We start from the raw sequence: 13,268 nt of genomic DNA on the forward strand, positions 1-13,268 counted from the left end.
TCTGATCCAACTTGGCATTGCTGCCTTCAGTAGGAAATTGGTAGTTTTTTACCCCCTCCTCTCCCTGTACCTCAACCCTAATCCCCATTTTACTTTGTTTTGTTTTGTTTCAGTTACTATAAAAAGGAACTGACAGTTGATGTAGTCACTGGTCATTAAGCTTCCTCCGTGGGTGGCAGATGACTCCAGTTTATACCCGGCTGACAGTATTTATTTACAAATATGAATAAACTTTGGCATTGAAAAAATCTGAAATTAGCTCAACATAGATAAAATATTAGAGATTGCAAAGGTTTTTGTTTCCTTCTTTTTTTGTTTTCTTTTCACGATTATGACTTTGTCCTCAGAATGTGAACTTTGATGCTTTCTTCTAAAGAAAACAAAACACACATTCAACAGAATAAAACAAAAGAAATCAGCTCGAAAATGATAATGATTGTTTTGAACATATAACATTTTCATATGCTTTTATTGCCAGATACCTAGGGGAGATATTTGGTTCTAAATACTAAATTCTAGGTTATATGCTCACCAATGTAAAAAATACATTGAATTTTGTGTCATAATATTAACAATTTTCTTTATGCTTTAAAAGAGAAAAAGCCTGGAAAATGACATTTTTTTTACTTAGATGCTAACAGAATTCTGTGCTTTGTCAGTCAGGATACAGGAATTCCTTGTGTATAGGCCATGTGGAGGTGGGCAACTTTTCCTTGGATGGTGCTGGGGTAGAGATTTTGGAAGAGTGCATTAGGTTTATAATTCTGTTTTAGTCTTTGTGACGGGTTTTACGCCCCTCCTCTGTGAGGAGAGGGGAGGAGGAAAAACAGGTATTTCCTGAGCTTTGCCTTCTGGGGACAGAAGGGTAACTCCAGAAGTGCCTCCCAGGATGGAAATAGTTATTTGAGAAACAAAATAATGGCCTGAAAACCACATCTTCTGCCCTTGAATTAAAACGTCATCCCAGTTTTGCATTCCTTTACCTGAAGCATGGTGGTTTATCTTCTTTTTAATTTACGTGGGCAAAAGTAATTTTTTTTTGTACTGGGGTGTGGACCTGGGGTGCATGCCCTCGGGTGAATCTGAGCTACCCAGCCCCCACTCTTTATTTTAAATTTTGAGACAGGGTTTCCCTAAGTTGCTGAAGCTGGTTTTGGACTTGTAATTTTCCTGTCTCAGCCTCCTGAGTTGCTGGGATTATGGGTCTGTGCCACTGTGCCCAGCAAAAGTAATTTTCTTTTGAGGAAGTTTATAGACATGTATATATTCCTAGCCATAGTTGGTCAATATCTAAGGGTATCGTAAAATCAAGGCTGAGGATAACTAAGGATTAATAGACTAGTGACATAAACTCCTAATGTACTGCCCTATTTCTTTTGTTTTTCTTTTCAGCTTAACTATTAGCCCAGATAGGTTGCATAGATTCATAGAGCATATAACGGGCAGTAGCTGGCAGAAACAGAATGTTGCAGTGTTGTGTTCAAGTGTGTTTAGGGTGTTTCTTTTGTATTAATTAGTGAACAGTTTGTCTGTGACTACAGAAACAACTGAGGGGCTGTTAGAGTGTGCCATGGAAGCATGCAGTGCACAAGTCTGCACGCACAGTTGTTCTTGGAGTGAAGGGACGCTGTTCTGCAAGTATCATTGATTTCACTGACACCTCTTTTTGGTCAGCTTCTGCAGAGCTACCCACTTCTTGGTTTACTATTCTGTAGTTTGAATAGACAGTAATTTACTGAGTCATTTTATACTCTCTCTCTCTTAGTTGTAGATGGACACAACACCTTTATTTATTTATTTTTTTGTGGTGCCGAGGATCAAACCTAGTGCCTCACATGTGCAAGTCAAGTGCTCTACCTCTGAGCCACAGCCACAGCCCTGCTAGATATATTTTAAAGTGCTTCCAATTTATAACATAGTTTTCAAAAGTAAAGAGATTTAATATTTACCTGTCCACCCCTGCCTTTAAAACTCCTTGTTAAAGAAGGACTGTTCAGGAACTAATAAAAACAAAGCCTTCAAGAAAATTTGTGCATTTAAATTATTCTCCCTGACAGCTTTGTTGAAAGCTATTCATCCTTTTCACTGAGATGACCTAAAAATTAGCAGCCATTTTATTGTCACAGACTAGAAACTTTCTGAGATACTTCAGTATGGATTCACTGAGACAGATGATAGATGTCTCTCCATCAGATTCCATGCGTAGGCAGAAATCCACTGTGTATTGTATAGAACCAGCAGAGTGGGAAAAAGCAGCCTACCGAAGGGTTACCTTATTTTTGAAAAACATGGTAATAACAGTGGGGGGTGTTTTAGTCTAGTATGGCCAATGCTGGATGGGCATTCCATGCTTAGCTGAGTTGAGGCTGTCACCTGGTCACATCTGCAGCTGCTTTCACAACTTGTCACACTCAGCTGCTGCCTGAATTCTCTGCTTTGCATCTGAGCTGCAGGGTTCTGACACTCGTTAATAGAGCAGAGTAACACTTCATTTAACTGCCATCTTCGGGGAGTGAGATGTTCCGCATAACTGAGTTCTCCAGTAATCCCCCAAGAACCAAAACTTAAAAAAAAAAAAATGACTTTAACTCTTCTAAGCTCTGTGTATGTTAATGTGTGCAAAGAAAGGAGAATATGGATGCTTTCAGGAACCTTGTGTATATTGTTATATTGTTTGCCAACACTAAATGTTCCCCAAAGACTGTACGTTAAGTTTTGTGTCTGCTTTGTGTTTTGTTTTATTTTGGCTTCTCTTCTCAGTTGTTGAGTTTTATAATTTCATGTTAGGGTCTAATGGTGTTTCTCTGTTGATCTTTAATTTTTCTAAGTAATTGGCTCTTTGTATTTTTTATATATATATTTTTAGTTTTAGGTGGACATAATATCTTTATTTTATTTTTATGTGGTGCCTAGTGGCTCATGCATGCTAGGCGAGCACTCTACCACTGAGCCACAACCCCAGCCTGCTTATGGTATTTTTAAGATGATATAAAAATAAAAGTTAACCCTGAATAAAAGCCTAAAGAACGTTCTTATAAAGAAAGAACATGAGTGTATGCAAATTAGGAATTTCCTTCTATATTCTACAAGGTCATATTGCAAGATAATCCAAGAGCATACATTTGTAAACATCGATGTATAAGCCCCTGCACATGCATGTAGTTGTAAAAAATGGTATGTGTCCTTAACTAGCCTTGACTTCTGGGAGGACAACACCAGCATATGAAACAGAGCAAATAAAGAAAGAACAGAGCTCAGTACTGTGTTACTTAGTTCAGAGAACACAGAACTTAGTTGAGTGCTCTTAGAGTGCATAGAGCTGGTGCTGTGTGATTTAGTTCAGAGAACACAGAGCTTAGCTGAGTGTGGTTACTTAGACTAGAGAACACATAGCTGAGTCTTGTATTACTTAGTCCGGAAAACGTGGAGCTTAGCTGAGTGCTGCCTTAGAGTAGAGAGCACAGAGTTGAGTGCTATGTTACTTAGTAGAGGCGTTTGGCATTTCTATGATGAGCACTTCCTTTCATATAATGGCCAAGAGGTTCTTCTTGTGTCCACAGTGTCAGTGGACACAACCATACAACCTTGTTTTTAGGCATCCACAATAGCAAGTATAAACAATTTCATAAAGACATCTTAATTTGGTTAGCAACAAAAAAGATTTTTTTCAAAATGTGTTTGTATGATTTGAAAAAGAAGGCATCATATATTATAGGGTGTTAATTAGAATTCTAATTTTTCCAGTAACAATTGCTGAAAGAGACTTAAAAAATGAACCTGTTGAGTCCCAGGTTTTTAATTCTACATAGGATAATGAGTTAAGGTACTATTTTTGCATCAATGCCTTTTATAATAAGTGAGTTGGTTTAATATATATCACATCTAGCTGGGCCCAGTGGCGCATGCCTGTAATCCCAGCAGCTCAGGAGGCTGAGGCAGGAGGATTGCGAGGTCAAAGCCAGCCTCAGCAAAAGCGAGGCGCTAAGCAACTCAGTGAGACCCTGTCTCTATTTAAAATACAAAATAGGGCTGGGGATGTGGCTCAGTGGTCCAGTGCCCCTGAGTTCAATCCCTGGTACAAAAAACAAAAACAAAACAAAAACAAAAAAAACCCCAAAAGTATATATGTATAGTTTTTTTTTAATAGTTGTGAGATATAACTATATAGCTCACATCTAGTATATACCTATAGTTTCTTAAGGAAAAACATTTTTTTTGATGAATATGATATGGTCGTGAGTTGCCATTTAAAAAGAACAAATCAAAAATATTAATTCCTCTTTAGCATGTGATGGGCAAGCATAGTCAGTGAGGTAAGAGGAGCTGAGCAGCCTAGGGAAGGAGGGGAATCCAGAGGTCAGCTGTCACCCCGAGCCGTTAGTTCCCATCAGTGCGGTTGCATCATGGGTGGTCTCATACAGCTTTCCTAGTGTCGAGATGGGAGCAGTGGCCCCTGCCAAGTTACTTCTGGGCAGGCATGGCCTTCTGGAGGAGGCTTGCTGCAGAGGGGCCTAGAGAAAGGGGTCCAGAAGATTCTTTTTCAGATAAGGAGGTGTGGGAAGGATTCAGTGGAGGTGAGTGCTTGGTGGTGGGAGAGAAGGGAGGAGATAGTCATCTTGACTATTGACCTTGGTCAAAGGACAGAGAGAGGTAGGGGAGATATTTGTGCAGGTGCTGGTGGATGTAAATCTCTGCTGCCTACAGTGTTTTGTTTTTATTTTTCTGGAGGTTGGAAGTGTCCTCAGGTGAAAGATGAAAGAGTAGGTATCATGTAGGCATTGAGAACTGTGGGCAGCATGGGACCTGGTACAGGGCCTGGAGCTCAGAGCAAGGCTGTGGGCAGCTCTGCAGGGGCAAGCATGGAGTATGCAGAGTTAGCTAAGCTAGATCCAGATTTTCCCAAGCGACTCAAATGAAACGGAGCAGTCCTGAGGACACTGACGATGTTTGCTAGGTGTGACTGTGGTGATTATCTACAACTATTAAGTTGACCTTGGAATCTGATGTAAATATGGGCCAGGCTCAGGAACCTTTTGGTAAGAATACAGTGGTACCATGACTCCCTTTCCCTTCCTGTTAGTGCTGGTGGGCACCTGTCTTAATGCAGAAGATAACAGAGAAGAAAGTTGGCAGAATTTAGAGGGTTGATTGACCTTGATGAATCGTATGTTACAATAGTTTAGAAGGAATATATTTGCCACCACTTGATGAACTTAAGCAGTAAAAACCATTTTCCCATCCAGTCAAACCCTCTCCCATTACTATAACAATCTGAAGCTGATGGTTTGTGAATGGAGGTGTATTTCTTTTTCCAGGTTGAGGGGTAGTTTTTCTGGTAGTTTTTGTAAGCAGTCTGATTTTCTGTGGGGTCTGAAGCACATTGGGGCCACTGACCTACCTGTGACCTCCCCAGAGTAGTAAAGTACAGAGGTCTTTTGATTGTTCTATATAATGGTACTCCTCAAATGTCTGTTCCCAGATGGCCAGACATATACAAAGCATGACTTGTATACATCCTAGGAGAAAAGCAGTAAGCTGTCCCTTGGTGACTCTAAGGAAATGCCTTATGTTAGAGGATTGTGATAACAACTTATTCTGAACCTTTAGGTGACATTTAACTTTCACTCTGCCTGCTTCACCTAAATGTGGAAACTATGGGTGCCTTCTGGTGCCAATCTACTATTCCCTTCTTATCCTTCAGTGAATAGCAGAATCAGGTGTACCTTGCTTTAATAAACAGTGTTCCTTAGCACAGTTTTCTCAGTAGCATCTGTTTCTCTGTCAGTGGGGGTTTAGTTACGGCTTATTTATCATGTTCACACAGAAGTACATATGTAACTGTACATAATTACATACCATGACAGGCATTCTCATGGTGGACAGAGTTTATTCCCTGCTTGGTTCTCAAGCTGTGAGGCCTCGTGGGCACTTGTTATCCAGTGTTGGACAAGTAGAGTTGCCCCATTCTCAAGTTTGAGAAACATTTCAGGTCAATGTCTTTATTTTGCAAATGAAGAAACCACCTTTCCCAGACCCCGGGACAAGTCACTGTCTAGAGACAAGGGCCCTAACCCTTACTCTCTGTTCTATGTAATGTCATTTATTGGCTAGTTGATTAAAAACAGGTTGAACATTGCTGTCTTCTTTGCTATAATAGAGTGCTCATTGGCAGCAATTTTACCCTCTTCTCTGATACATGTTTTCTAACAGAGGGGACCAATCACACAGTAGGTGCTTAGTAAATATTTGTTGAGCAAACAGTTCTGTAGGACAGATTTATCAGTGATTTAGATTAGAAATTTCTTATTATTCCTGAGAAAGAAGGATTAGAGAGTAGTGTAACCAAGTGAGGATATTGAGGTAGTGCTACACATTAGGTGAATTCATTATTTTCCCAGGGAACAGTTGAATCTTAAATTCATGTTTGACCTTTCTTTTGATTGTGTGTGTTTTTTTTTTTCTCAGCATCCTTTTTTTTTTTTTTTTTCCCCCTAAGAGGAGTTAACCACCAAGGAATATTCAGAAAGGTATTTCATTTGGACATGACTCAATAGTTAGGCATCTGGATTCCTAACATACAGGTGTTGTGTGGGTTCTTTGAACTCTTTGAACTCTGATAAGCACATGTGACAGAAAAGGCACCAAGATTCTAGGAATGTCTGTTTAGTGAGGCTGTCTGGCTACTTCAGGGTGAGGACTTGTTTTGTCTGTTGGATGTTTGGTTTTATATAAATAGTTTGGAAAAGGATGGTGAGGAAAGAATTTGGCAGTCTGAGTACTGTGAAATAAGGAATGCAGTTGTGCCTCATTTTTCCTTGCATTGTGCAGTGCTCTGTGCAGGTGCTTTAGCTGGGCTCTGGGTTGGCCCATGGGAGCAAGCTTTGGTTTTCAGTCCACACAGTGCTGTTTGAAGGTCAGCATCTACTGGAGGAGCTAGGTGTGGTACCTGCACTTGTATTTCAGTGCTGGAAAATATTTGTAACAGTTGACTGGCCAAAGTGATAATGCCCCAATGATATCTTCATAGATAGTCTTTTTAAAGATGATGTCTGTGTACCTTGAACGACAGGCCTGTGCCTCAAGGAAAGGCCCATATGCTTGTTTCTAGTTAGGGAGTGCTTGTTCTCTATGAACACACTGGTCTGCTCTTTAGTTATCAAAAGATTATTTTGTAGGAATATACATCTAAAAAATAAGAAATGGAAATTCTATAGTCAATTTTTGACATGGTGCCAGAAAAACACTGCATTAGCATTTCATGGTCCAGCATTTTCCACATCATATATTTTTTTCATAGCCATGAAATTTCGGCAGATTGTTATGCAAAGCAGTTTTGTGTCTCTGTGTGACTGGGAAGACAGCTGTTAGTCCTAATGAGGAGTGCTAGCATTACAGTATTTCCGTTGATTGAGACCCACGGAGGGAGCAGAATGTTCCAGATCGGGCAGTGGTGTGTGGTGAGAAGGTACCATACTGTCAGCTGGAAGTACATGCTCTGCTGCTTTCCACGACAAGATAAATGAGTTTTGCTGGAGTTTGGCAGAGTCTGAAGCTTTTCCAGTGAGCAGTTGTAGCTCACCAGCCTCCCTGTGGGACCCATGGTCTAAGGGTGCCTTTAAAACTACTGCCTCTGTGCCAATTTTTTTATTCTTTTGATATCCCTACAATACCTGTCAAGATTGTGATTTATTAAAAACCTAATGTCTTTTAGCATTTCATTAACATAGGGTTAGATGATCTTTTGTTGAGGCTTCCCCCCATTGATTTAGCAGAATGTTAGCTGAAATTTAACTTGGCCCAAACCTCCTGAAGACTGTAAGTCCAAAGAGAAGTCAGTGGGCATCTTTACCTTCCTCTTCTCAAACGTCTACTAGTAGTTGGGACTCTTGAAACCTTATTATTACCTTTGCATTCAAGGAACAGCAAGACCTAATTTATAGTCGTGTCCATACATTGTTGTTTTCTTAAATAAAGAATTCAGATGGGGTCATTTTTAAAGATTTACTATCTCTGCCCACTTCTCCCTTTGTTGTTTATTGCTGTCTGCAGGATGGTATTTTCATTTATGTCCCTGTACATGTAGTACAGTGGGTTTGCTGATTGTCACGTGTGGGGAGGTGGTGCACAATGGTATTTGCTGAATGGAGGTAGGGAGGCTGCCAAGCCCTGCAGGGCACAGGAGGCCCCACCAGAGAAGGCTCCCACCCAGTGTCAGTTCCAAGATGGGGAATTAGCAAATTCAGGCTGTAGAATGTGTGCTGTGGCAAAGACTGTCTGGAGAAGACAGATAGTCTGTGAAAATGTCATCACCATCATATTTTTCTGATTGTGTTCATGGGGCTCAGCGTTATGTCGTAGTTTGTTTTCAGGCATTGCTGAGACTCCTGGATTCCTAGTAGCTACTTTGATGTAGTTTTAAAAACCTTGTATTAATGCAGCAGAGCTTAATTAGAACTTCACTTATGTCCATAATCTTATGTCTGAAACTAAGAGGGTTTTCATGAATGGGGGGGACTTAGTGACTGGATAGTGCTCATATTATCAGGTGTCTGAATAGAACACACTATCACATCTCTCAGTAGAGCTTCAGTGACAGGAACAACTGGAATTTATATTGGACTTACTAAGTTCTAAGCAGTTGATAGATATAAATTCGGGATGTAGAAATCAAGCTTTTATCCATGCAAATTAATGATTTGTGAAGATAAGAGGACATCTTGTTTCATGGATAGGTAGAAATTTATACACTTGTTCTCTTCTAGAGCAGTTTTAGATGCTTCCGTGAGTATGTGTTTTAAGGCTTTTTGCAGAGTGAGTGACCCCAGTCAGTGGTAAAGCTGAGGCCTGTGTCTCTCTGAGAAGCTCTTGCCCCCATATCTTTGTGTCTACGGATTCTGGCCTGAAATTGGGCAGTGTCTTCTGGGGTAGATGAGTCCTGGGGTGATTTATTATTAACACATTGAATAAAATGGACACCTGGCACTGCACTAGGCAAGAAGCAAGTCCTTTTGAGACCTGTTGAAGAGATGCATAGAAAAATGGGAACTCATCTGCTTATAATGAAAATGATCCAGGATGCCTTTTCAGTGTTCTTCCATTACAGTGGATCATGTTTTCACACATAAGCAAATTATCTTGGTCCAAAGTTGACTGGAAAAGTAAGATTTTTATCATATTTTCTTATTGCTCTTTGCCAGTGAGCAGAGAGAGGATTGAATTTTCAGCCTTTTTTTCTTCAAATTCTATTATATTATTTTAGTCCTTAACTATTTTCTAACAGGTGAGGGTGACTTTCCTTTGAGAGGAAAGTTAACATTACTGGTTAGCATCACTGATTGAGACAGCCTCAGCCAGTAGAGAAGCACAGTTTACTTTGAAGATTTTGATTGAGTTTCTTCAAAGATTCGATCAGATGATGACATTACCTCTTGTTCGTGTGTGCGTGTGTGCGCGCGTGCGTGTGTGTGTATGTGAGAAAGAGCAAGAGAGAGTAGGGGGGTCTTCATGGACTTTTCATATTGTTAATTCAACTTCATTTGTTAGAATATAAATACTTAGCACTATATTAGACACAGTGTGTTTCAAGAGTAGAGTTTATGAAATAGGGTAGCACTAAATTAAAAATTTTTTTGTCTTTTTTGTAGCTTCCTCAGGAATCATATATTTCTCTTCAGCATATGATTTTTTTCATTTCTTTGTCTTGCCGTTTCAGGTCTTCCTCTGTTCTCATGAAACCCGGTCCCTTCCCCCAGTCATGTATTTTATATTTGAGTTAAAAAGAAAATTATTGTTTTTTGGTTATATAAACATTCAAAGAAAGCAGTTCTTATATTTTTTTCTTCTCAAACTTAAAAAGAATTGTGATCAAATATATAAATATACATAACATTTTTATCATTTTTAAGTATATAGTTCATTGGCATTAAATAAATTCACATTGTTGAGAAATCATTACCGCTATTTCTAAACTTTACATCATTCTAAACAGAAATTCGGGGCTCATTAAACTCCCCATTCCCACCTTCCTCCAATAACTGGATGATCTCCTTTCTAATTTCTGTTTCTATTAATTTGCCTCTTCCAGAAACTTCATATAAGTGGGATCTTTATGTGTTTTAAACTTTTGTCCATGTTTTAGCTTCTTTTTATGGCTGAATATTGTGTTAGTGCATATACCACTTTTTTTTTTTTTTAATCTGTGCCGTTGGGCATTTGGGTTATTTCAACCTTTTTGGATATTGTAGGCAATGCTTCTGTAAACATTGTTTGAATACTTGCTTTAAATTATTTTGGGTATATACCCAGAAATAGAATTGCTGGGTTTTAATTCTTTGTTTAATCATTTCATGAACTACTGTGCTGTCCACGGAGGTTCCCCGTTTCACATCCCCACTGGAAAAGTGCACAAGGGTTCTGATTTCTTTATATTTATAACTGCTTATTATCTGCTTTTTGGTTCTGTATTTTGGATAATAGCCATCCTAATGTGTAATGATAGCTCATTGTGTTTTTGATTTGCATTTCCCTGATGATTGGTGATAGTAAGCATCTTTTCATGTGCTTTTTGACCATTTGTATATTTTTAAGAAAATATCTATTGAAATTCTTTGCCTTTTTTTGAATTGTCATTGAGTTGTCTTGAGTGTTTTTTTCTAATTCCTATATTAAATTGAGGTTGATAGTTGGATTTTTTTTTTAGAAATTCTCTGGCAGATCCAAATATATAGAAATTTTGAAAGGTTCTGTTTAATCCATGTTTTTCTAGTAACTTCTCTTTGTTCCATTGCCTTGATAAGGTAGAATAAACTGTATTTTTCTGTTATAGTAAGGAAAAAATATGTAAGTTACGTAACACACTTATGGGGGAGTTAGGAGCAGGTTACAGAGTAGAATACCATTTTGTAAGCCTGCATATCTCTGTTCTTTTCTCTGCCCCTCTTGCCATCTCTAGAAGCAGGACTGTGTGTTTATTGTATTCTGTGGGAAGATGCACATCCTGTACCTATACTCTGAGGGTCTGATCCTCTACCCTTTACTTGTAGTACTGTAACCTCTGCCGTGTTCACTGTGGGAGACAACGTTGTTTCAGGCAGCGATGACCGTACAGTGAAAGTCTGGGATTTAAAAAACATGAGATCCCCAATTGCAACTATTCGCACAGACTCTGCCATTAACAGGTAAGATTGATTGTAATTTAATGCCTTATTTACATAGATTTAGTATTTAGTTGATATGGCCTTGGGAAAAATGATTTTGATAGAGTTGGGAAAATGTATTTTATTTATCCTTTAATGCAAATTCACAAATTCCATGTGAACTTAAACTTTCTCAGCATGAAGTCAGGTTGATATAATAAGATTTATAATAATAAAGAATGGGCCATTTATGGCCAGATGTTGTAGGGCTTTTGTTTACTAAAAAGGGGGGTTAATCTTGGTTTTGGATGGGTTTGTGTCTACTGTGGAGTACAGTGTGCCTGTGTTGTGCATATGTGTATGGGGTCTGTGTATAGTCTTGCAGCTATGTGTAAGTACCTTGGTCTCTATTCTAATGCCATAGGTAGGCAGTGCCTGTGATTTGCTAATGCAGTTTGTCTGAAATGTGAATAATGTGCAATATCCTACTACATCATTATGTGTAAATTCAAAAATTCATGTTGTAACTATTTTAACACAACTCTTTTTTTTTGTCTCTTCTTTTGCAGGATCAATGTATGTGTTGGCCAAAAAATCATAGCCCTCCCCCATGACAACCGACAAGTGCGATTGTTTGATATGTCAGGAGTGCGACTAGCACGGCTTCCCCGGAGCAGTCGACAGGTAACAGTTAAGATGTTTATAAATCACATTAGAGGAGAACATGGAATTTCACACCTTAAATCATTATTGTCTAGCAGTAGAACTATAATGGGAACCACAAATATAATTTTAAATTTTCTAATAGTCACATTAAAGAAAGGAGAGAAAAAAATTAACATATTTTCTTTAATCAATTATACCCTAAATAATATAATTGCAACATGCAATCATTGTAAAAACATTAGAGCTGTTTTACATTTGTGTTTTCTTAGTAAGTTTTTGGATGCTAAATTTTATTGGAAGTATGCAATCTGTTTCAAGTTCATAAAATTTGAAGTTGAAAAAATAGTCAGCATACTCAAGTTGTTCTAAACCTACTTTAGTGTTTCCCATTACCCTGAGTTTCAATTTTTAGGTTTAAAATTAGATAAGATCAAATGTTCAGTTCATTGGTTTTGGTAACCACATCTGGTAAGCTCATCAGTATGCATTAGTAGCTGCCATATTGGAGGGCACAGTCTTATATATTTTTCAGTTGAATGTGTACAGAATGGAAATGTTTGAAATGATAAGTAGTTATTGTAGTCAGGTAGGAACAGTGTTAGTTATCTACTGCGGGAGCTTTTTGAGATGGGATCCCTACATCTACCTACAAGTAGAAAAACTCCTTTCATTGGTAGGTTGTCATGAGAAGCAGAAATCCCATTTTAAATGTTACTTTCTTATAAATTAAGGGATTGCTTTTCGCTGACTTCACATGTGCATAGGGGAATGAGTGTGGTATCAAAACACCTCCATAGTTGTGTGTGGTATCAAAACACCTCCATAGTTGTCTGCAGTGCATGGTAAAAGTCAAGATTTTGTGATACTAGCTCAGCCCAATGAAATCAGAATATTGTAAAGCAACACCTAGGAGCCTGCATTTAGATAATAACCTGGTTGGTTCTAGGTTCTTTGAAGTGGGGGCTAAGTCTTAGCTGTGGATAACTTTGGTTAGTGCCTCTTATATAGTTGGTATGTAGCAGAAATAAGTGTTAATAAATAAAAGCTCCCTGGCTTGTGAAGGCAGCATTTATTCAAGCTTTTGTGTTAAATTGAGCCCCCACAACACAATCATTGTTTTTTTTTTTTTTTTCTTTTGCTCTTTTCTGAAGGTCATTGTGATATCTGTGTGAGGAAAAAGCCAGTTGGTTCTGTTTAAGAATTCATTCCTTGAATGGCGGGAATGTGTCTTAGTGTTAGAGCACTTGTGTAGGGTGTGCAAGGCCCTGGGTTCAACCCGCAGTGCTGCAAAAAGAAATAAACAAACCATCTGTTCCTCAATCCCGCCAGTCCACGTGCCTGTGCTTGTGTGTGCACACATCTCTGAGCGTTGCTGCCAGTTTGTAGAGCATTCCCCATTGTTGCTGCCTTCTGGCTGCTCCTCTCTTGATTTTTTTTTTTAAAAAATCTCAAATTTTTATACCAGTC

General features: G+C 38.6%; 1 protein-coding gene across 2 annotated transcripts in view; it reads left to right on the top strand.

Annotated features, from left to right (window-relative positions):
• Positions 1-13,268, top strand: part of Wdr37 (WD repeat domain 37) — a 71,497-nt gene that overhangs the window by 53,709 nt on the left and 4,520 nt on the right. For both annotated transcript variants that reach the window (XM_076831798.1, XM_076831797.1), the window contains 2 exons: positions 11,043-11,177; positions 11,705-11,819. In XM_076831798.1, coding sequence (XP_076687913.1) covers positions 11,043-11,177; positions 11,705-11,819 — 250 coding nt within the window. The remainder of the gene's footprint in view (positions 1-11,042; positions 11,178-11,704; positions 11,820-13,268) is intronic.

The sequence above is a fragment of the Callospermophilus lateralis genome, chromosome 13, assembly GCF_048772815.1.
Source record: "Callospermophilus lateralis isolate mCalLat2 chromosome 13, mCalLat2.hap1, whole genome shotgun sequence".
NCBI classification, from domain to species: Eukaryota; Metazoa; Chordata; class Mammalia; order Rodentia; family Sciuridae; genus Callospermophilus; species Callospermophilus lateralis.